The sequence below is a fragment of the Phalangium opilio genome, unplaced genomic scaffold, assembly GCF_054372755.1.
Source record: "Phalangium opilio isolate 3A_F unplaced genomic scaffold, DU_Popi_V2 ptg000329l_1, whole genome shotgun sequence".
Classification (NCBI taxonomy): domain Eukaryota; kingdom Metazoa; phylum Arthropoda; class Arachnida; order Opiliones; family Phalangiidae; genus Phalangium; species Phalangium opilio.
In genome coordinates, this window is record NW_028324226.1 from 6695099 (window position 1) to 6719944 (window position 24846).

The window sequence follows — 24846 nt, forward strand, 5'->3', positions numbered from 1 at the left end:
GACCAATTCGCGATGAAGTCTGAGAATGTTTTTAATAAGGCAAAAAGACTCTTCTAGCTTGAGGTTTGAAAAAATAATAGGGTAGAACTAATGTATAATTTCACGCATAGTTGATTCAAATGGAACTAGAGAACTGATGAGTTTAAATTTAAAAGACTAATTAAGAAAAGCTTTCGAGTGTCTATGCTATCCCGGGGACGAAACAATAGACTTAACAAGTATGAAAGTTACTCGTACTTCGTTGCAAAAAATCCTGATGCCGCTGTCTAAACAGATCGAGAGACAAGAACTATATTATCATTAGAGATAGATGAGAGAAAAGCGTAAATGTATGAAATTAATTTTAAAAGAGGAAATGTTCGCAGAGTGGAGGACCGATAAAATTCTGCTGTGAATCGTTTCCTTTTGGGACTCTACATGATTTCATCAGTTTATTAATCAAAACTGTCATTTTAGACAAAGACCGGAAAGTGTAAAAGATAAGTGTAGAAAATTAATTGTCTAAAGTAACAGATATTCAAATTTTCACTTTTGAAGACATGATTATAAAACATCAATTATTTTTAAAAAATTCTTATCTTACTTTTTTTCACCAAAATTACTTCAGTAAAATATTTTAACATGAAACATGCGTATCATTTTAAAAATAGTACGCGTTTGCATTTTATTTTCTCTCAAAATGTGACAATTAGGTTGACAATTCGGCCTTATAAAGAGAATTAAATGGACTGAAAATCGTTGAGAGCTAATAGAAGTCCCAATTCAATCTTTGATTTCAATAAATTCTCGAGACATTTCAAGACTTCAAAATAATTCTTTTTAATATATTGATGATTTTCGAGATTGAACTTCATATGTTCACCTAAGATCAAATAACTTCTGGTTCTGATAAGACTCGTGAATTTAGATATCTAGTTGATATCATGACAATTGCAAACCCATAGCACCCTCGGTTTGAGTAGCTCATAACATTTTTTTTCGATATCGTCATGTTTAAACCAAGTTCTTTAAAAGGACAATAAACTCTTTAATTTCAAATTTTTTAAAAAACCGACCCAAGTCTGCAATTATGGCGGTGCGCGAGCTGCGAGTTCAATATCCATGAGATACTTGGATAAATTCACTTAGGGATAAGAACAATGATATTTGTTTAATTCACAACTAAACATTGAATTGATTACACCAACCAGTTTAATTTATCGTGACCGGTGAAAAACCATCTTAGCAATTTTTATTTTTATTTAAAAAAATATCAACTTACTGATTAAACGATGTGAAACCTTATGTAAATGAAGGCATTTTTCCGACGTGTTTCAAACAGTACGTAACTTGTGGTTAATCCCACAATCATTGGGGACTGTAGCGTAATGGCAGATTAAGCTATTTTACGCATTATGTTCGATGCTGTAAAACTGACAGAGTTGCTATTACTCAGAGAGTCTTGGGTCCCTTGACGCGCGCGAGTCCCGGTGTCTCTGGTAGGATTATGTCCGATTACTTGACGTATCTTTAGTCAGCCATGAACTATTTATAAACAAATTTTGGGTGACTGGTATTTAAGTTCTGGAATAATATAGTACACTGCATTTAAACTTGAATTGCAAGGGTTACAATACAACGGTATAGGGTAAGGTCTGACCAAATGAAGTCATCAACGTGTAGATGTAGATTCTAAGCTACGAACGAGATGTTTTTCTTGGCTTGATTGGCGATTCGGCAAACTTTTACATAAGCCGTTCTTTATTATTATAATTTAACGTAGAAAAATACAGCCGAATTTGCTTTATCGGTTTGCCCCGATGAGTAAAAAATTTTAACCAACTGTACATACAAACTGAACAAGCGAAATCACATTTTTTTTTCAGATTTAGAATTATACATTTTTATGGGTTATTTCCATGGCCGTAGATCAGTTTTATCGAGCAAAATACAAAGTTTTTTCTATTCTTTGGTCTATGCGGTGAATTGAATAAATTACTATATTAGACAATAATTGATAAAGAATTAGGCCTACCACAATCTCGACCTTTAATCTTTAATTTGCGAATTGACGGTGTGTTTGCCGAGTACTTGTAAACTGTACACCATTTTTAGAGCTCTTCTTATTCTTTTCAGGAGAGGCATCAACACCTTTAGGCTATGAATCTAACCATTGTGAGGGACTTATGGGACTTTCAGATGATTTAGTAGAGAGCATCGTAAGAATTACGCTTTAAATTATCGACTCTTGCTAACTCTAACTTCGAACGTTAGACGTCCCAGTTGTACCAGAAGTGTATAATGCTTCTCTTCGAGAGAAGTGTAACACAAAGCGGTTTAATTGTAACATGATTCTTCCCAACATTAGAACATTTGGAGCAAGGTTACTAAACCGAATCACATACACGATAAATAGTTCCCTTATCATTACTCTATTAACGCTTATCTATTTGCCAAGGCGCGCTCGTGGATTTTTGTCCCACGTCAAGACGAGGTCTATGGGTTGATTGCTGGGGATTTAGTACCAAACAGTTATAGAATTCACCCCACAGTGCGATGCCATCTCAAGTTTAAAGAGAGGGAGAGCAAACAAAAAGGGTTAACCTGGGAAGAATCATGTTACATAACCGAAGTATTAAGAGGATACTGAGTGTCATCCTTCTTCTATTATCCCCTTCTGGTTGTACTTTGAAGTTGAAGCATTAATAAATACCCATGTAATTAAATTCTATCCCACCTTCATTAATATTCTCATTAGTATCAATACTAACTCGTGCTTCCGACGTTGCACTGCTCAACTCGCGTGTTAAGCCATACCATATAGCATATCAGAAATATTATTTCGATGACGTACCAATATAATTAGACTTTAAATCAAGTAAAAACTCAGTTGGTAATAAAAAAATTGTTGGCGATACATCTCGTACCGTCCAATAATTGTTCGTTTTGCCTTTCATAGAAAAACTATTAAAAAAATATCAAAAATGAATTGCGTTGTCGCGAAAACAACTGTATACACGCGGAAGCTGATACACAGTAGGAATTAAGAAGACAATAAATCCAAATTGTAACCCTCCCACGCACACTCTCTCCCTCGCGGAGAATGGAAGATCACAGATCGGATAATTGCTTGTCACTTTGTTCCGTCAACATTCGTTCCAGTTGATCAGCTGTAATTTGACAGCGACTATCCACGGTCGTCTCGAAACTGCTGCAAATGGTGCTTGTCCTTTTCCTATAATACAATAACAATAATTGAAAAACATATCTGAAATAGATACTCCCATAAAATGCAATCATTTTAAGATTTCTATCTCGCAACGTGATAATGGATACTTTCGAATTTATTGCTTTGTTCTCTCTAAATTAAAGGGACATTAAATTCTAAGGTGGAGACGCATTTTCTAAATACTTGTGGCACGACGTTCTATATCCCAAGCATATGTATGTTACGTCGCATTCCGGGGTGGTTTATTCAAAATCTGTCAGCCAGGAGACTGAATTTAACCCCTTTAATATCTAATGCTTGACGTCAACGTTTAATGGAATACTGGTCTTGTCGGCTACCCCGTGTTCTCAGAACCACCACCTGATGAAACCTTAAATCCTTCTTTAGTGAATCAAACCATTCAACCCTGATTATCGTATCCTAGCCGCGGAAGTAGACTCCTCTTCGCTTTGAAGAGAGATCTCTCGTTTTTCAAGAGAATTTTCCCAAGCGATTGTTTCTATTAGGTAAATCGTGGAGTAATTTTTAAGGGGCCCATATCAATGTGACATATGTTGCCATAACAAAGTAGGGATTAGGAAATGTCCAAAAATCGCGAGAAAAGGTGAAGTAATTTATGGAATGCTTCATAATTTCGATGATTTTCGTACCTTGCGCAGGAAAAGAATTTCTGTTTTGACCCGAACTTTTCTGAGTCGTCGATACTCTGTGGTAAATGCTCGTGCAGTGTTTCAGGAACCAAAGGTGATATTGAACCGGCCAAAAGACAAATGCAGCTCAAAATCATGAATGGAATTCCCGAATTATACACTCCCTAAATTAAAAAAAAAATTCAATTAAGACAAATTTAAACCCTAGGACAGTGTTACTGAAAAATGCATAGAACTCATGTTGCCTCTAACATATAGGTTAAGGCAGTGAAATTAATAATATTTACCAAGTATATGACATAAGGCATAATTATGATGGCCAATGAGGAGACCATGGAACCGATACTCATTCCCAAAGATCGAACTGGTGTTGGGTACAATTCGGCAGCTTGTTGGTAGACGACCATGAATGCGGCTGCCGAACCAAACTTGCCAATCAAAGACGCGACTATTTGCGTTGTACCACCGGCTCCTGGTAAGAAAACCGCGGCGAAACAGGACACTCCAGCTAATAAGACGAAGGTGGTATTGGTCCATCGTCTACCCCATTTATCCATCAAGTAACACGCCAAGAAGAAGGAAGGCAACTCGACAACCGATAGATAAAAGTAATTTCGGAAATCATCCCCTCCGAGGTTTGATACGTTCATAATTAGCCCAAAATATGCAACAGAAATTGCAGCCCTGAATTGAAAATAATATAATTAAGTTGAAGATTTATTTTAATCAAAGATAATAAGTTCATAAGATATGTTCCATAAGTTTGTCACTGGTTACTGAGAGCTTGTCATGAAGTGACGTAGGTTAAACATCATAGGTTCTCGTAAAGCGACGCCTAGTGAGTCGCTGTCAGGTACAGACTAAATAGGAAGATGTACTGCAAAAACGCGTGTAGTCAATTCTCGCTTCGTTCTCGAACTAGCTCTCAGTAAGTCTCAAGCATTACGAAGTATACGTAGCGTCATACTTATTAAACATATATTATATACTTATGATGATTATAATTAGAATAAAGGTTTATCACTCACCAGTTGATTGTGACGACCAGTAATTTTTTACGAAGTTGAGGATAACGGAAGAAATCACGAAAAGAATGAGATTTTTCCTCCTTCGTTTGGTCCTCCAAAGTTTGTCCGATTTTCTAAAGTTAAAGCAAAGAATTTAAGGATAAATGATATAGTTTTTTTTCAAAATAGAAATTGTTCTTGCACAATGGGTGCTACTGTGGCTGTAGTTCTTTCGCCTATCAAAAGGTCTCGAGTTCTATCTCGGACCATGATCAAACTATAACTACTCAGAAGAGCGTTTATATTAAATTTCATTACATGGATCGAGCCTAAAGGTACTGAAAAATCAGAGACTTGGCAAAGCCATTATTCAAGCTAATGTCGTCACTCCAACTTTTTAGAGTCAAAAGATGATTAAAACAGGTACTAAAATCAACCTTAGCCGAGAAGTCACTCTACAAATGGTGACTGATCATATGACCACATACTTCTAGTGCAAATACTCCGTAAGCAAACGAGACACTCGGCCCCGGGACGTACAAACAGACTAATACCACTGTACTATTCAGTTGCTCAACCTGTTGTTAATGGTCTTACCTGTAACTTGGATAACAAATCGCTAGGAACGCTTGTACCATTCTCTCTAGCGATCCTTCTGATACCTTCGGCCGCCTCCTCGAACTTTCCTTGGGTCAGTTGAAGACGAGGGGATGATGGCAAATACCACCAGTATCCGAAAGCCAAAACAATGGGCATCGTAGTGACCAGTCCGAAAGACGTAAAATTTGGAAGTAGGTACGCAGTCAAGGCTAAGAGACATCCTCCGAGCGTCCAGAGAACCCATGAAAGACATACTAGTCTTGAGCGAGGCTTTGCGCCAACTTGTTCGACAACTGTAGGGAAACAAAGGTTCAACAGTAATGTTAGCTTAACTCCAACATAGTTGAGGGAGTCTCGCAGCGTTTACGCCGGGTTGTTAAGAAGTAACGCCATTGGTCGAGAGAGTTTACATCCCTAAAAGACTCTAATCATAACTCGAAAACAGTGGCGTTTCTATCTCCCTCTCTCTCTCCTCTTTTGCAAAATGTCATAGAATATTTTCGACTCAAAATCGGCCAAAGAACACCCCCCTTCATTTATGGCAGACTTATCAGAAACACCCTGTGTAAAGACTGGCATGTCCTCCGTTCATAATATAATTAATTGTTTATAGCTTATTTTAATTACCAATTATGAAGGGTAACTGAAAGTTTGCGGGCAACGAAGCTCCTGTTATGGTTCTTAGGATGGCAAAGATGGTGAAGTTCGGTGCTAAGATTGACAAAGTACCAGCAACGGCCACAACACCCGCGTTTAAAAAGAACGCAGTTCGACGACCAATTCTATAATTGAAAGAAAAAGAAGTGTTATAAGCCTTTGGTAATGAACAACGCTTGACATCTGTCACCTTCAACCTCAAGGAGATAAGGAACGCGAGGAATGCCCCTGAAATATTTGGCGATGGTGCTAAGATTTTACTTAAGAAACTAATTAACAAGAAACTAAAGTTCTCGAATCAGGAAGACAATTTTGAGTAAAACAAATTATACACAACTCTGTTCAAACTTAGAAGACATCGTGGGGACCTTGAAATCAGTTTTTTGACTTGAAGCCAACGACAATACTAATAGGATTGCTTCGAGAAAATAAATTTTTTGTTGGCAGGCGCTTCAAGATTGATCAAGACGCGATTTCGTCGTCAATATTAAATGATTGCGGTACTAGAGATAAGGCGCTATTTGATTGCTGTCATCTTTTAATTGTATTTAGCGTCGCTATATAAGTATAGTGTAAGTTGGACCATATAATAATTATTGGGTGATTTTTGCGCTTGATTGAATCAGAGTAATTTTTTAAATTGGTAAACTACTTTCTTAAATTTTAAGAAAAATTAAATTACCCTTTGGTCTGTAATTTAGAGTAATTTGAGGTTTTCCTGGAGAGAAGTAATTAAATACCACAGAAAGGGTCAGGCCACCATCATAGGTTATTTCCAACGCGAATAGAAGCACCGCCAGAGGCAGTGCGAGTCGCCTAGCCTTCCGTGTGTAGTGAACTCAGGGAAATAAGTTACCCAAGGTGGCGGCTTTCCCCTGTGCGTTGGTTTCTCTCAAGAAATTAATGAAATAGTCTATAAAAGCGCGAAAAATCATTTGACAAAACCCTTCGGTGCTTTGTCGCTAATATAATGGTTAAATCACCGTTTAATTACAAGTAATTACGAATAATTTTTATGAAGTATTTTGTGTTGTTTTTTGGTGCTCAGAACCAACATTACAAATTGGTTATTTATTTTTTTTACTCCAAACATAATTAAAAATATTGCACATCTCTATACAGGGTGTTTCTGATAAGTCTGGCATAAATTTAGGGGATGTTCTTTGGGCAATTTTGAGTCGAAATTGTTCTATGACATTTGGACGTCCGGGCCACCGTTTTCGAGCTATGATTGTTGTATTATGTTTTAGGGATGACCTCCTTAATTAAATTTGAAATAATTGTCTTTGAGTTTCTTAATTAAATTTAAGGGGTCATCCATAAAATACTCCTATTTTAACTTGAAAACAGTGACCCAGACCAAAAGTAGATAGGGCCCAGACGGCAAAATGTCATAGACCTTTTTCGACTCAAAATCGTGCACTCAAGGAACACCCCCTTAATTTATGGGAGATTTATCAAAAACATCCTGTGGGATGAAAGGGACAAATAACATTTTTTTATCGATTTATACTAATAAAACCAAAATCAAAATCATTCCAATAAAAATACTTGTCTACCCATTTCATTCTCCCTTTAAAAACCCTTATCTGTTTATGGGTTACGCAAGACCTTAACTCATCGCTTCGGAAGCATTCAGGTATAGTATGATAGTGCAATGTATCTTTGAAACCGGTGTGTTCCGAATAAAGAGCTAAAAATAACTTAATCTCAATCTTCCTTCTCTATATTAGACGACTCGTCTACCGAAATTAGGTCCTCGTCAACGCGTAAGTCCCAGAAAAAGATTTCTACAAACAAAATCGTTCAACGAACTTTTAGTTTGCCTGACAAAATACGAAATAAATTAGAGAAAATTTTCCATTACGACTTTGGAAAAAAAAAATAAAACCTAAATGCAAACTTGAATAACAAAATTATAGTTTATCTAGAAAATTAGACGCAATAGAGTGAAAGGCGGGGATAAAGAAATATAAGTGTTAAAGATATTAGCATAAGTTCATAAGATATGTTCCATAAGTTTGTCACTGGCTACTGAGAGCTTGTCAGGTGAACTCGTATGGTGGGCAGAGCGGGAAATAAGAAAAGATTCTTATAGGACATGTGTCCAGTGACGCCCCCGTTGACTTGAAAATTTATAGGACATTGTCCACTGAAGTGTGGGAAAATAGTGTCCCACCTTCATCAAAACTTCGGAAAATTTATTGGTCAAAATGTCCTGTTACCCTCGGTTACCCCTTTAGTGTTTTATAAAATTATTGGACATTTTAAAATTTTATTGGACAATGTCCAGTGTCCTGTGCTTATTTCCGGCCCTGATTGGTGTGGCGTTGTCAAAGGCTTAGTAGAGACTAAATAGGAAGATGGACTGCAAAACCGAGTGTAGTCATTCTCAAACTAGCTCGAGCTGTAAGTCTATAGGCATAGTGTTATACTTATGGAACCTATATTATAAACGTATGGCATTAGTATATCTGCCTTTCTCTATATTGCTTCATTCTATCCTCTTATCATCCTTTGGGAAACTGGAGAAGAGACCGACAAGAGGCCCAATCTTTTTTGGATAAATCATTTCTTAAACGATACTACGAAACAAACACGATATGGAATGTATTTTTAACTCTTTAGCTTTAATTAAATATATCACCTATCAGATAGGAATCCAAAAATAAGGGTGCCAACAACGCTTCCCACGTTGGCCAACGTCAGAATCAAACTCGGAAGTTGATCGTCATTGCAAACCAGGTCCCACTATAATTAAAGAAACGAAAAAAACTATTTTAGAATATTGTTTATTTCCATATAAAGTTTATAAGATATGTTCCATAAGTTTGTCACTGGATACTGAGAGCTTGTCATCAAGTGAAAACGTGGGTCATAGATTCTAGTAAAGCGACGCCTGGTGAGGCGCTATCAAAGGTTTAGTACAGACCAAATAAGAAGATGGACTGCAAAATTAACCGGGTGTAGTCAATTCTCGAGTCGTTCTCGAACTAGCTCTCAGTAAGTCTCTAGCGTTACGAAGTATGGGTAGTGTCATACTTATGGAACATATCTTATAAACTTATGATTTCCATAATAATGTTGTTCCAAAACTTTAGCGAATCCTAAACACTACCACAACTGTTAAAATGAAACATATTATCCACTATTATAATGCTTTTAGATAGCACGTGCGAACTCAATTTAATATGTTTATAAAATTTCTTTTTTTGAAAAATTTCGAGTTAATTTGTGAAACCAACTTCGTGGCTATTTAGAACTTTGCAATATTTTGTTTTTCAAGCTCTCTTCTAGTGAACAGAGATTTTAATCACCAACAAGAGATTCAAAAAACCGCAGTCTAATTTCTACTATAACCTTAATAAAAAAACTCCGATTGGTCATAGAGATTTACCAAAAATTAAAATTTTAATTTCAAAGATAAAACTTAATTTCAAAACTTTTTTCATTTTGAATCGCACGTGAAACTTCTATGGCATTTTGCCAAAAGTGACAAAGTTAACAAGTTATTAATGGAGAGTTTTACGAATGACCCCTTAAATTTAACTAAGAAAAGGAAAAGAAAATTCTAACTTAATTAAGGGGTTATCCCTAAAACACTCAAATCGTAACTTGTAAATGCGTCAAAGAACATTTTCGACTCGAAATTGCCCATAGAACCCACCGTATTTTAGTCCTGTTTCTAACACCATGTATAATATTAAGCGAATTTGTAAAGCCCAGCTTTTGTTTGTAACACAAGCTGAATATTCATGGAAAATTTATTGAACTCATAATAAAAACAGTCTTACTTTTGTAACTGCGTTGGATTCGTACAGAGAATGGTCATAAGACCATCCATTGATACACTGGACAGTGGGCATTTCATCTCGTACTGACTGAGTCAAAGAATTAGGCGAAATAGCCTTGAGGATACTATCAAGATCACCACCATCTCCTTGGGTCAAGTTGCGGACTACTTCTTCGTAATCAATATCGTACATTTTACATCGACTATATCGTTCCTCGCCATTTTTGACAATTTTTGGCAAGCTGAGAAATTTCATCTGATCCATTGTCAAATTGGTATTGTCCAATAAATGTGGTACGTTACACCAATGGTCAGGAACGGCCACCATGAATATGACATTCATGACGTACATAGCCGAGATCAACGTGGTAGGAACCATAAACAACGCGATTAACTTCTTCTGATATTTGCCGAAATCGCCGACTTCTGACAAGAGATCTTCGAAATCCATCGTGTCTCTAGCTGTAAATTGTCAGACAAAATTGATGAAAACTCGACAACGTAACCTTTCTTTTTTTATTGCATATTTGTCGCGGACAAAATAGTTAAACTTCTAGCCTAACTCATTGGGATTTGGGGAAGACCTAGAACAACGTACTGTCGCATCAATTACGTTTCAACTCTTTCCGTGGAAAAATTTAAACCACAGAGGATTAGGAGAAAACACAGAAGAAAAAAAGATTTGTTGGAAATGAGCCCTGCTTTGCTATTTCGCTGTTGAAGCCAGGGGATGCTGGAACCCTGGGACTCTGAGAGAGTGTCAAACGAAGAGTGGGTATAGGAGAGAGTGGGATTGAATGAGACAGCGACAAAACAACGAAACATTTCGAGCTTGGAAAGTTTCCCGTACTGATAAATACATTGCTTAATTCATTTAATACCGCTTCTATTTTGCATAGTAGTGTACTAGATACAAAGCCCAAATTGAACCACATGTAGAATATACTAGGTTACAAAATTAATCTATGATGAACTGTGGTTTAAATCCAACCATTTACTTATTTTTCTGTCTTACAACACTAATTATCGGTTATCGCTCCGATTGACACCAAAATCTACACTATTGGCAAAATGGATGACTTGTGCTAATTGTTTTTGTATAAACTTTTAACGTATTCCCAACAGTTATGGGGCCTAATAATGCTTATCATTATTAAGACGTTGCTAGCTTCGTTCTCTCTAGAATCAAGCGACTAGAATGTTAAATTAAAAACAAATACAGCTATTTTTTGTATATCTCAGAAAAAAATACAGCTATTTTTGTATATCTCAGAAAAATGCAGCTATTTATTGTATATATCTTAGAAAAATGCAGCTATTTATTGTATATATCTTAGAAAAATGCAGCTATTTGTTGTATATCTCAGAAAAAATACAGCTATTTTTTGTATATTTCAGAAAAATGCAGCTATTTATTGTGTATTTCTTGGAAAAATGCAGCTTTTTGTTGTATATCTCAAAAAAAACTACAGCTATTTGTTATATATCTTAGAAAAATACAGCTATTTGTTATATATTTCATTAAAATACTGTAGCCATTTACTAAATACCGCTATAAATTACCGATTTATTTATATACTATCATAACTTTAGCAGTATATTGCCAATGAATTAAGATAATTTTTATTGCCAAAAACATTTTTGAATACAAGACATAGCTGTTACTAAATAAAATAAACTATAAATTAACCACAAAACGCTACATTAATCTTCCCCTAATTTTAATAGGTCATTTTCTCCGTTTCTATAAATTACGGCAATTTCCCATTTCCACTTCTACGCAAGAACAAAATTTTTAGAAGTAAAAGGCCAATTTCTAACTTCAAGGTTAAATAACTTTTTTTCCAATAAATAGCTAAATAATTAGGTTAAACCATATGGTTTAACTAATGTAAGGCAATAATTAATTAAGGTAAAAATTCTATACCTTCGCTGGAAAGTTGTGAAAGATGAGTGAAAATCAAAAGTACGTCTTGATTCGCGAATAATTTAGAGTTATTTAAAACGAGTAGGCTAAAACGCTGTCTTAGCTTAATAATTTTGATTAAATACGTTATCTATGCACTCTTTGATTACTGACAAGTGACGGCTCGTAAAATAAATCTGGATGTAACTGGATTAGCCTTTTTATATACAATTACAAGTAGATTGTTTTTCGTCCTCGAGCCAGAATTTAATTGCGAAATTATAATAATAATTTAATCTTGACCCTCTAGTTACGCCAATCAGGCCTAAATGCGTACTGACGAAAATATCGGACATTTATTTTTATATATGCTGAATAGAGATAAAACCACGGAGAACTACGAACATAATTCAAAAGCTCTTGGACTAATTAAAAGGGAAGAGTGAAATACAGTTAATTTTCTACCGGCAGTTACTTTGGAAACAACATCTTGGTGACTTGTTCTCTCAAGGCTATGATGTGTCGATAGAACGTAAAGGGTGGGCGAGTAGTACGACACAGCCTCCCAAAGTCTTACTACGGTTCTGGCAGCCATAAAGACCATCATTGTCTCCTACACTGGCCCTGGGAGACCGCTCCATCTTACCTTTTTTCCAGACTTCGTAATAGGACAAGTTTAAAAGTCAAAAAACCACTTTATTAATTCGTTGGACCACTTTTTTAATTCAATCCCCGAGCCTCACTGGTCCCAAGGACTACTTTATTAATTTAAACTTAAATACATTGGGTAAGGGACACTGGTCCTTGGGACCTTGGAGAAAAGATCGGTTATACTGGAGGGTAAAAGTCGCTGTACCCATGCTAGGGAAATTTCCCTCTTCCAAGATTTCGATGCCTGCTCTTTTCTCCTTGCATAGCTCACTAGATCGCGCGTGATCGAGTCGACTATGCTCTTTGGTTAAAAAGATGAACAACGCCAACTAGCTTAAAAGTTAGGTACTACAGAGCCTAGAGTCTCCCCTAAAACATCAGAATTTACCGGCCTTGTTAGATTAAGGAGCCAAAGTTCTCATAGTCTGTGAAAACAGGGTGTCAATTCCTGTCAATTATACCATTATACCTCCTCGGTTACTTACTCCATGTCTAGTACTGTTGACAAGGCCAGGGAGTCTACTTAAAGAATTACGATAATGACGTAAGGATCTTCTTGAGATATTATAGTTTGGAAGAAAACGACGCAAAGCGCGGCTTAAAATACGAACATTTTTCTCAAGAATAAAGAGATAGCCGACCTGATAGTTATCTAGTTATCAGTCGTCTGATTCTCTCCTTGTTCGACCTCAAGTACAATATCGTGGATGATTGCGAACGAAAGAAACGTGACTGCTGGTATGACGTGGTATTCACCTGAACTCTATCGTTCCTCAGTTCATAGTTATAATTCAATAATGGGCGAATTAAATTGCCTTTCTCAATTTGCAATATCATATACAATAAACCATGAATAAATTTGAACTATGGAAGCTTATGTCTCTGAATGTTCTGAAATAAAATTTTTATTATACATGGGCTTTTTGCTTTCATGAGTTCAAACACCCTCTACAAACGTTCTACATAGTTTCAAGGTGAGAGCTAGTAGAGCAGTAAACATCTAGCTGGTTTAGTGTATTTAGATTCTTAGAGAAATAGGTTATCAAACCCATTTATTGCATTTAAATAGGGCATGTTTGTTTAGTTCGAGATAATAAACGACTTGTTATTCAAATTTTTTTTGTTTATACATTCGTCAAAAAGTTGGAGCATGCAAGGACAAAACATATCACAAGCCTTGGATTCCCATAAATCATACAAACAAGCCGAATTTATGAAAAAAAATATAGTAAACTAACTAACTTTCATAAAAGTTAGTTTATTTTAACTTCTATGCAAGGGCCAGGGCCGGAAATAAGAAACATTTCTTATAGGACATGTGTCCAGTGCCCCCCTGTTTGACTTGAAAATTTATAGGACATTGTCCACTGGAGTGTGCAAAAAGAGTGTCGCATCATCATAGTCAAGCTATCAAAACTTGGGAAAATTTATTGGTCAAACTGTCCAGTGACCCCCTTAGTTTTTGAAAAAATTATGGGACATTTTAAAATTTTATTGGACAATGTCCAGTGTCCTGTGCTTATTTCCGGCCCTGTGCAAGGCGGGAATTTCGACACTTAGCGGAAGTTCGCGCTTTAATTTCATTTCGGAAAACTAAAAACCGCGCGTAAATTTTATGATCGTTGGAGACATTTAACAATCTCTACATTGTTCTATTGGGAAACAATTTAACTGTAGACAACAGCCTCGAGCAGATTTTACCTCTTCTACTACAGAAAGAAGAAATCATAACTTCAGAAATTTGAATTACCCGCGCTCCCGGCTTCCTGAACTACCCAACCAAACAGACTTAGAAATAGCACACGTCCACTGGTCCAAAACCAGTTTATTAATTGCTTGGACTAGTTTTTTAATTCAAAAAGTGGGGGCTACTGGTCCTCGGGACCAGTTTATTAATTGCAAATCTATAGGAGAACAAAGGCTGGGACCACTCCGGAGACCAGTTTATTATTTAGGACACTAGGGGGGTCACTGGTCCCAAGGACTAGTTTAAAAAATATCCTTATTTCTAAGTCTGCAACCAAATGAACCAATCACAAAACAATGTATAATCAGGGCCGGAAATAAGAAAAAAATCTTATAGGACATGTGTCCAGTGACCCCCCATTTTACTGGAAAATTTATTGGACATTGTCCACTGGAGTGTGCTAAAATAGTGTCGCATCTTCATAGTCAAGCTATCAAAACTTCGGAAAATTTATTGGTCAAAATGTCCAGTAACCCCCTTAGTTTTTTAAAAAGTTATGGGACATTTTAAAATTTTATTGGACAATGTCCAGTGTCCTGTGCTTATTTCCGGCCCTGTGTATAATCACGTATGGTTGTCTGCTACTATGTACTGCTAAGCCTTGGTTGGTTATAATGCCGGCGTGAAGTTTTCGGCGCTGTCAGTGACAGTTAATGTTAAAAATTATTACTCCTTTCCTTATTTGTTAATTAAATCAAAATTAGCCTTAATATGAGTGGTTCCGAGGACGACGACGATGATATTCCAGACGTTCAAACGTGTGACAAATTATGCAAACAATTTGCTTCCATTACAAACACGGATTCAGCTTTGGCACAATTTTATCTCCAAGATCGCAAATGGGATTTGGAGGTTTTTATCACGATTGTATTTATTTCAGAGAGCTGACAGTGAACATAAAACAATGCATATTTTTAATTTATCAAATAAACTAGCATTAAAATCATAAGAAAACGAATAAGGATACAGGGGGCGTTTAGTAACATTCCTTTTCCTTCAGAGATCAGTCAACGATTTCTTTGAGGATCGTTCAGGAGGATCGCAAGTCAAATCATTAAATGGCGGAGACTCAAATGAAGTTGAAGTTGTTCTCATGGTTGAGTTAGTAAAATGAAGCTCATTTATAGTATCTTGTCTAGATCGCAATTGGCTAGTAAATTTAAACTAAAACCAAACTAAATTTTGGCCTACTGGAATAATACATACCCCTATCTAATCTACTGGCCCGTAATGTACTGTGAAACTAGCCACATTTTTTTACTAGTCGTTCGTTTCGACTGAGATACCATAATTGTACCTTAAATCAAAAAGAAAGCTAATTTGATTTAATAAAGATAAATTTTCAGTGGGAGTGAAAATAGTTTAGCAGCAGCTGCTACGTCTATATTACGAGAAGCTTCATTAAAACCAACTACGTCTAAGGCCACTAATATCACAACGAAAAAAACTGGGGAAGCCACTTTTCCTGAAGTATTCAAGTTTATAACTTGGAATATTGATGGTTTAGATGGGAAAAATCTCAATGTTAGAACCAAAGCTGTGACAGACTACGTCAAAGAGTAATAATTAATTATTTCGGGACATTTAAAAAATCATGTCATTCTTCTAAACTTTGTATTTACAGGGTCAATGCTGATGTTGTATTTTTCCAAGAAGTCGTTCCTCAAAGCCAAGAATTCTTAACGTGTAACCTTCCTAAATATAAATTCCTATTTGCAGGGGATGGAAAGTATTTCACGGGTTTAGCGTACAATCCAGCGCATGTTCAATACGAGAGTCACACTATTGAAGATTTCCCTAATTCATCTATGGGAAGAAATCTTTTAATTGCCAAAGTAAATGAAATGGTCACTTGTGTTAATTATCTTCCGATAATAACTATGAATTTAAAGGTAAATATTGGAGGATGCGAGGTTCTCTTAATAAATAGTCATTTGGAAAGCACTGTCGATCATTCTGACGAACGTAAAAATCAACTCAAAATGGTCTTTAATAAAATGAAGGAGTGTACGCCTGATCTCAATGTCATTTTCGCTGGTGATTTGAATCTTAGGGAGAAAGAGGTAACTATAGATAAAAGCATAAGCGAATAATCCTCTTTAAGTGTCCATCATTAGATCAGCGCCTTACAGAAAACGGGCTATATAAATACAGGAGATTTTTTTTTATTTTGCTGGCACCGCTGCTCGTGTGGGTGTAATTTTTAGTGTCTCTTTTTGCGGTGGCTTTTTCTCCCACTATCTCCGACCTATGTTTTTATACCCGAATCACTTGGTACTTCCACCCCTTATGGTACTCATGTCTTATCGGAGCCTCCGGGATGAACTAGGCCCATGCATGTCAAATTTTATGTGGGGAAATATCCAGTTTGTTAGGAAAAATATTTTCACCATAGATGGCGCTTATTTTTCCGTTGTGACAGGGGTCTTCCTTAAATTGTCGTTGATATTTTAGGGGTCAGTCATAAAATTTTTATGATAGAGAAAAGTTTCATCCTAAAATTAAAGTAAATGTTTTTGGGTCTCTTCACTTTTTATTGAATCTTTCGGTTAGATGGTATTGATGACAACAAAATAAATTATTTCAATTAAAATAATTCAGTAAGAGTTATAAAAACGTATACTTACAATCCGCGACCTTGGCCCAAATACTTAAGCAGTCGACAGGGTCACGGGGTTGAACTTTGTTTATTTTTCGGTCGTATCAGCGCCCCCAAACGGGAAAACACGGCGAACTAAATTAGTTAAAAAATATTCTCGCTTCGCCACACGCATGGGCCTAGTTCATTTCGGAGGCTCCGGTTTTATGTTTCAAAAGAAACAATGCAAAAGACAAACAAGTTTTTTAAGCGATCATGCTCTTGCATAGGCATTTCTATGGGAGAAAATTACTAAACTAAAACCTCGCCTGAAATCGAGGAGAAGTTTTTTACCACCTTTCGCGTGTCATACAAAGAGTACACTAAAGAGAAGGCTTTCACAGTGATAGCGTTTCATATACTTTAATACCAGGTTGGGGTGAGAGGGTTTATAAGCTGCATGGGGACAGACTCCAGTTTTGGCTTGGCGAAGACATTTGTGGGCGGGATTTATAAGTGCACTTATAAATCCCGCCCACTAGCCTTCACCAAGCTAAACCCGGAGTTCAGGAGGAAAGTCAACTTGTAGAGGATCCACTGAACCCGCGCATTGCTTTAAAGATAGATCATCAATTTATGATAAAACTTGTATTACCCCTTTTATCCTTAAACACAACTAGTGTTGCGAAAGTATTTCTTTAAAGAATCAATTTAATTTTCTTTTTCAGTTGAATGAGATAGGAGGTCTCCCCTCAAGCATCAAAGACGCGTGGATAGCTTGCGGTAAAAGAGCCGAATGCGCCTACACGTGGGATACATCGAGAAATGACAATACAATCATCAATGGCAAATTTAAACCAAAAGCCAGATTTGACAGAATATACTTCAAATCCGCCACCAAATCTGGCATTGAAGCAACCTTTTTCGGTTTAATTGGACTGTCAAGGTTACACCCCTATCGCACATTCCCCTCCGATCATTGGGGCTTGTTGTGTTTCTTTTCGTTAAACTCCAAATAAAATAAATAAAAACCACAAAAATTGCTATTGGTTTCAACAACGTTGTATTTTTATTGTTCATTTGATATATTGTAATAAAGTTTATTACTAAATTTCATTTTCGTAACGTGTGTGTGCGATTTCAAAGAAAAAAGGGGGGTAAATGGCGACTAAACGCTAATCTCTCTCTAAGATAAACCTACTTGACGATCAAAACTGCGCCAGACGAATCAATTTTACGTGAAAGAGAGAGAGAGAGAGACATTTATATAAGGGATTCAAAATGAAATCACGTCCTACTTCAATCTAAGATTTCGCCATCTTCAACTTCCTCATCGTCGTCATCCTCCATTTTGGCAACATCTGTGACAGGTTTTTGAATATTTTCCGTCACTTCATCTTTAGGTTCGCTAGCGGAACTGGAACTTCTCGTAGTTGTGGTCGAAGAATTAGAATTAGGGGTTTCACCTTCTTCGGAAGCGGCAAATGATTCGCTGCTATTTTCATTCGAGACTAGATGATCGAGTTTGGTCGGTAAAGGTTTCAAATTGGAATCTCCTTCCGCTTGATCGACTTGCATGGCTTAAAAAAGGGGAGAGCATGCGTAGGATTAGCGCAAAAGTTGTTGATTTAAAGAAAGAATTAAAAGAAAGAGCAGGATATTTTTAATACTTGAGGCCAAGCGAGATCGAGAGAAACCACTAAAGAAATGAACCACTTACAATTTTTCCGACTCTTTTTTTTACTTTTTTTCTTGTTCATTTTCTTCCTGGATTTGTTAAATTTAGTTTTGGGGTCGTCGAAACATTCATTGAAGATGTAATTTTTGGAGTGTCTTTCTATGTTAGGGTTACTTTTGAGTAGGTACAAGTAAATGCCACCCGGTGTCCTTCTCCGGCTACCATCCTATTTCACGCATATTTTCATTAATTGACTATAGTTCGGTTGTGGTATTGAAGGCTTGATTAGTTAGTTACTCACTAAGACTTTCATTCCACCGTTTTTCTCAATTTCTTCCACACTCTGGGTAGTTTCCAGAGTCATTTTAGTACCCAAAACGCGAACTGTCCTATCTATAACGTAAACAAAAACCCAACAATTCGTTTAGGGGCCGTAACGAGAAGTCTATTGTATCAAGTCTCCACAAATATTGACATTGTCAAGTACTCGAATTCATTAAGAACCAAATCGTAACTAAATTAATTAATTAATAACACCAGAAGGGGATAATTGAAGGATGACACAATGAATCCTCTTAATACTTTAGTTACGTAACATGATTCTTCCCTGGTTCAACTTTTTTGTTTGCTCTCCTGCTCGACAAACTTAAGATGGGCATCGCACTGTGGGGTGAATTCTATAAGTGTTTGGTACTAAATCCTCAGCAATCAACCCACAAACCTTGATTGTCCTGACGTGGGACAAAAATCTCCAAGCGCGCCTTGTTAAATAGTTAAGAGCTAATGATGAGGGAACTATTTATCGCGTATGTGATTCGGTTTACAGGGTTCGTACAAAATCTTTTAAATGAAATTCCCTGACTTTTCCAGGTTTTCCCTGACTAAATTCCACAAATTTCCCTGACCATTTGCAATAACGTATGAGCTAACATGTATGAAAACCAATCTAAATTCACTAGAGTCATTTTTGCACGAGTTATTGTTATAAAAATAAGCCAAATAAATCGTTTAAATTTAAATTAAGTAAAGCAATCGTAAATAATTGGAGCGAGCGTAGCGAGCTCCGCTAATTTGGGGCTCTGGTCAAATCTCAGACAACACATTTTCTGGTCACCCTTATACTGTTATCCAGACTTAAATTTCCCTTCAATATATTTTTCCCTGACATTTCCCCGACTTTTTAGGTCCATTTTCAATTTCCCTGACTTTTCCCTGACCTTTTAGGCCCATTTTCAATTTCCCTGACTTTTCCAGGTTTTCCAGGATTTCCAGGTCGTGTACGAACCCTGGTTTAGTAACCTTGCTCGAAATATAAAATGAAGTTGGGAAGAATCATATTACAATTACCCCGCTTTGTGGTACACTTCTCTCTTAGAGATATAGTATTATTTACTTCTGATAACACCAAACATAGTATAATTATTTAAGCTTTGTCAATTTTTGTGGGACACTTAAGAAATTGAATAACACTGTTCCTTACATATAAGTTTTTGGTTGGGCTCATTAAGCTTAGCTGCGATAACTCTAGCCACCTTGAAAGCCTCTTCCTTTTCGACGCTAAATACAACATTCTTCTTCTCCTTTCTATAAGATTTATGTCTACTGTCGCAACTTCTACTTCTATCACGGCAACGTCTTTCATCATCATGATCTCCTCCATCACGACGACTAGGACCACCAGTAAATATTTTCATTACTTCCGGCTTTCCAACTGAAAACCTGCTCTTCCCTGTGTAGTCGTAATTTTCAACATCGCGGTCATTTTTAAAGTGTTTCATTTTAAGTTCAAATTGTCCTAAATCTTCCGATAATAAATTTTCACTCATAACGGTGGCCCATACGGGATTGACTTTTCTTTTTGGAACACGTTTGGTGGTGGCTTCGGTACCACCTTCTTCCTCCATGTCCTGATTGATAACATTTGGTAATGTTTCTTCCAACGCTGAGGCGGTTTTGGGTCGAGTACGTATCGTTTGTAGAACATCTCGTTCGTCATCATCGTCCGACGAATCACTCGAAATTGAAGCTTTCTCATTGCGATATTCAAACATTGCGAAGGTTTTCTGAGCAACAAAAGAAATACAAAAGGGTGTTAGACGTATAATTGAGGTTAATGACGTACCAAACCCCTAGAAAATGAATATTTCTTATTATTGGTGGAAAATTTTAAAATATTTCCCATCATTTTATGCAATATAAAGAGCGAGTCGAATGAAATGTTAATTTATGGTGCTTGTAATATTGTGATTAGACCAATAATTTGAATAGGTTACTTCGAGTGATTTACGCTTCGGTACTAACTGATAATTTTAAACATAGATTTCGTTATGAAACTAAAAGTATATAGATATAAAGCCAGAAAGTACACTTCGTTGAAACTTGCTCTCTCCATTCAGAAGCTTTCCTTCGTCTAGAAGTGTCCCCCCCCCCAGCGGACCGGATTAAGCAAGTTTGCACCCGGGGGCCAAGATAATGTCTGCCCCCCTTAAGTCGGAGAAAAAACCCAACAAGCCCCCCCCCCATTTAATCCGGCCCTGCCCCCCTCTTTTGTGTATGATTACCTTCCCGACTGAGGACACGGAACAAACCGTGAATAGTCTCATAAAGTACCAGATGCTATCTCTAGTACCAAAAAATAACGTTTGAATCGTCAACATCATGTACTACTTTCTATAAACCTATCATGTCATGAAGTTCTTCCCTGAATGGCTAGGTCCTGTAGGGCATGTAGGCGGTTTAGCCGGGCAGTCTGGGAAATATGGATACTTTTTAAACTAGCCCCCCCCCTAGTGTCCGAAATAAACTGGTCTCCGTCTTTGTTCTCCTATAGATTTGCAATTAATAACCAGTAAACCCCACTTCTTGAATTTAAAAATAGATAAACTGGTATTGGACCATAGGAAGCGTGCTATTCCCCAGACTGGAGCCGGGGGTAGTTTACTTCTCAGTTTACATGTCGTTTACAGCCAAAGGCAGGGAATTGTTAATGAGGTGTACTTTTTGTTTTATATCCATACACTTTTGATAAAACTGACACTTTGAACCGAAAATATGAACTTTTCAAGCAACTCGCCTTTTACATTTACTTTCTTAGTAAAATAAGACGCTAACAGTAAATCCAGCGATAAAAACAAATTAATTCTTCAATAGTCTTAAATATATATAACAAATGTTCCTGAAGCCATTATTACTTGTACAATTCCATAAGGAAACTATTATCGCAGTGAGATTAAATTCAGGGCCAAATCTTTATCCCAGGAGAGTCTCCGTCATCATTTTCCAAAATCCCTTAAATTGTCATTCAATATTACATTAGTTTAAGTCATTTTTTTTAATTTTCACTCGCGAATCATTATAAACTTAAACTAAAGCTAAATTATCCGGTTAAATATAATACATAAAATACTAAACCTTTTTTATATTAAAGGGAGGGTGAAGCGGAAAATCAAGTGATTTTTTATCGATTCTTCTACTAATTATAAGACCAGTCTGCAAATAGTGAAACATTCAGGAAATACCAGCTTCGAATGATTTTAAAATTATTTCAAATTAGGTTCAGATTTTAAGGATAATTTTAAATAAGCCCCTCTGACCAATCGCGTAACGTCCTGCCTTTTTATTAATAAAATTATCGTGGCACGCATGCTCCGTGTCGAATGAAATTTATCACGAGATTTGATGTGACAATCGTGGCGCGAGACATAGAGCGTGTAACGATAATTTTGTTAATAAAAAGGCAGGGCGTTACGCGATTGGTTGGCAGTCCTTGTTTAAAATTATCCCTAAAATCTGAACTTAATTTGAATTTTAAAATTATTCGGAGCTGGTATTTCCTGAATGTTTCACTATTTGCAGACTGGTCTTATAATTAGAAGAAGAATCGATAAAAAAAATCACTTGATTTTCCACTTCACCCTCCCTTTAAGAAAACAATTCTACGAAAAAAAAATAACTTACTTCGGGATTAATTGCCACGTCACTAGCCGAATGTATTATATTGATAAAAGAAAATATTAACAAAATATGGCTGATCTTTTTTTTTAATTAATCATTACTACATAAATTACGCAAGGCTAGTTGGCGTGACAAAATTTATATTAATTAATTAAACTTACTTCCTAATTATTAAAACAAGAATTTTTGTGCTTTTAAATAATTATGGGCTTATTTTAAGTTTCCCTTTTCTTTCATGATCTTTTCCAAGTCTTTCAAAGAAACGGTGGCCGAACCTCGCTCCAATGGCACCGGTTGGCTAAGATCTGGTTTCCAACCGATAAAACATATAATTTGGTAAGTGGCTGGTATGGTACCACCATCTTTATTTCCATAATGACTTTGATATATAGCAGATGCCGCTAAAAGTGTATCCCTTTTCAATCGCAGTTTCCTGGCCCAAGTTGCGTTGTTTTCACCCATTCCTTTTAAATCCCACATCAATTCGAACATAGACGGGTATCCCACAACAATTTCGTCGCAATCAATTGTCAGCATATTGAAACCGGCTCGGTTTAAAAGCGCCCCCAAGTCTTGAACAGTCGTGAAAGGGGAAATATGAGGAGAAATTCCACCTTCTCGTTCAATTTCGGCTAGTTGTAACGAACATCGTAATTCAAATAACGTTTCGCCGCCAAATATGGATGCAATAAACACCCCGTCATTTTTGAGAGCTTTTCGAATTTGAGAAAATGTTCCAGGCAAGTTATTGACCCAATGAAGCGAAAGGTTACTCAAAAAAATGTCGATGCTATTATCACGGAAAGGCAATTTTTCTTCGTCCACTAATAACTTCGTTGTTGGAATACCATCGGGTGTTTGACTAATTTCGAGACACTTTTCAGAAGTTTCACACTGAATGAGGTTGGTTACGCTGTCGGGTGTCAGATTTTTGCTAAGATGGCCCTTACCACAGCCCAAATCGACAGCCAAAGGAAAGACCCTTTTAATATCGTACACGCGATCCGCCACTCTGTAACCGACCTCATCTTTGAGGTAATCATATATATGTCCATTGGGGGCAATAGCCGCGCGATTTTTCTGAATAGTTTTGGCTTTTCTATCAAAAACGTTCATAATGGTCTCTTTTCCCGCAGAAATGTACCTGACTCTGGCTCTCGCCTTGATTAATAAATTTGGCCTAAAGTACTTGGCCAGCTGGGCCATGATGAATATCCTAATTTAAATTAAATCCCACTTAAATGGATTTACAGTAAAAATGGATTTCTTGGGCCGCGGGGGGGGGGTTACAGGAATAAAGAGGGGAAGCACGACAAGCCCAGACAAGGCTTAGCAAATGAAATACATTCGCGGACTACGCGATATATTAACAATTAGAAAATTATATTATGAATCACCTATTATGTTTTATTTGTTGTGAAACTCCGTCCTCCGTTGTTACCGAACTACCGCAATTTCAATCAGATAAACCCAAAACAATATCGTAGCCTCGCAAGTCGCAATTCACCATCAAGTACTGTTCAACTCGCAAGTTAAACTGTACGGTACGGTGTACCCTCTATGGTGATTGGTGGGCAGGCTGGGAAATAGCACACTTCCTCTGGTCCAAAACCAGTTTATTAATTGCTTGGACTAGTTTTTTAATTCAAGAAGTGGGGGTTTATTAATTGCAAATCTATTGGAGAGCAAAGGCTGGGACCAGTCCGGAGACCAGTAAATGATTTCAGACACTAGAGGGTCACTGGTCCAAACGACTAGTTTAAAAAATATCCTTATTTCCCAGCCTGTATAATGGTGGGTGTTTGGGTGAGGGAACATTGTGGCATCAAAGAGGGTATAATCAAGGCCTGTGCGCGCCGCGCGGTAGTTTCGAAAGGGGCGACTTTTAAGAAACGAGACTTCTAGTTTTCTCTCTATTTTACCACGAGATGGCATTGATAGCTGGACCGAAACCAATGAGATAGATAGAGTTACAATTCAAATCGGCTTACCGCGAAACACATTGTTTTTATCAAGCACGTTTATCAAAACATGACAGCGCCACCTGGGAGCCTCTAGCGGAACTAATTACAACTTTTACTTGCTTATTTGCAATCAGAAACATCGATATTGTTACGTCCTTATTGGATCATTAAAAGTCAGGGTTAAAATTAGAGACAATAATAACACGTCAAGCCAATTCAGACTCCATCTTGGGACTGTGTTTATTATTAAGTTTTAGTTTTGTTTTAGTCACTCTCTAGCGACATCTAGAGTAGAGTATTTTTACAGATAAATTACAGATATATATATATATATATATATATATGAACAAGAATAGATATGTATAGTTAAGAATATGGAACAGATATGATTTTTATTTCATCTATTTATTAGATTAAAAAAAGGACTAGAACTAGTTTTTATTATTTAACTCG

At 36.6% G+C, this 24846-nt stretch overlaps 3 protein-coding genes across 5 annotated transcripts; 1 reads left to right on the forward strand and 2 right to left on the reverse strand.

Moving 5' to 3' along the window:
• Positions 1 to 1701: 1701 nt before the first annotated feature.
• Positions 1702 to 10366, reverse strand: LOC149610584 (carcinine transporter-like). The gene is made up of 8 exons (XM_089859555.1): positions 9917 to 10366; positions 8770 to 8873; positions 6093 to 6247; positions 5463 to 5830; positions 4887 to 4999; positions 4146 to 4542; positions 3859 to 4022; positions 1702 to 3214 (listed from the first exon to the last, which is right to left on the reverse strand). Exons 1-8 carry the CDS (start codon positions 10364 to 10366, stop codon positions 3091 to 3093), a joined length of 1875 nt encoding a protein of 624 aa, XP_089715681.1. The 3' UTR covers positions 1702 to 3090.
• Positions 10367 to 14817: 4451 nt separating this feature from the next.
• LOC149610585 (tyrosyl-DNA phosphodiesterase 2-like) lies at positions 14818 to 17913 on the forward strand. The gene is made up of 6 exons (XM_089859467.1): positions 14818 to 15071; positions 15220 to 15320; positions 15566 to 15778; positions 15844 to 16054; positions 16112 to 16282; positions 17526 to 17913. Exons 1-6 carry the CDS (start codon positions 14931 to 14933, stop codon positions 17814 to 17816), a joined length of 1128 nt encoding a protein of 375 aa, XP_089715593.1. The 5' UTR covers positions 14818 to 14930; the 3' UTR covers positions 17817 to 17913.
• On the reverse strand, positions 17838 to 24104 carry LOC149610586 (arginine-hydroxylase NDUFAF5, mitochondrial). 3 transcript variants are annotated; one of them, XM_089859468.1, is made up of 6 exons: positions 23827 to 24009; positions 21667 to 21763; positions 19956 to 20538; positions 18777 to 18868; positions 18518 to 18701; positions 17838 to 18377 (listed from the first exon to the last, which is right to left on the reverse strand). In XM_089859468.1, the coding sequence occupies exons 3-6, from the start codon at positions 20524 to 20526 to the stop codon at positions 18097 to 18099; spliced, it is 1128 nt and encodes a 375-aa protein (XP_089715594.1). In that variant the 5' UTR covers positions 20527 to 20538; positions 21667 to 21763; positions 23827 to 24009; the 3' UTR covers positions 17838 to 18096. The 3 variants fall into 3 exon arrangements, with proteins under 3 accessions (XP_089715594.1, XP_089715595.1, XP_089715596.1); XM_089859469.1 differs by lacking the exon at positions 21667 to 21763; XM_089859470.1 differs by lacking the exons at positions 17838 to 18377; positions 18518 to 18701; positions 18777 to 18868; positions 19956 to 20538 and adding an exon at positions 22591 to 23645 and having other exon boundaries at positions 23827 to 24104.
• Between the last annotated feature and the right edge of the window lie 742 nt (positions 24105 to 24846).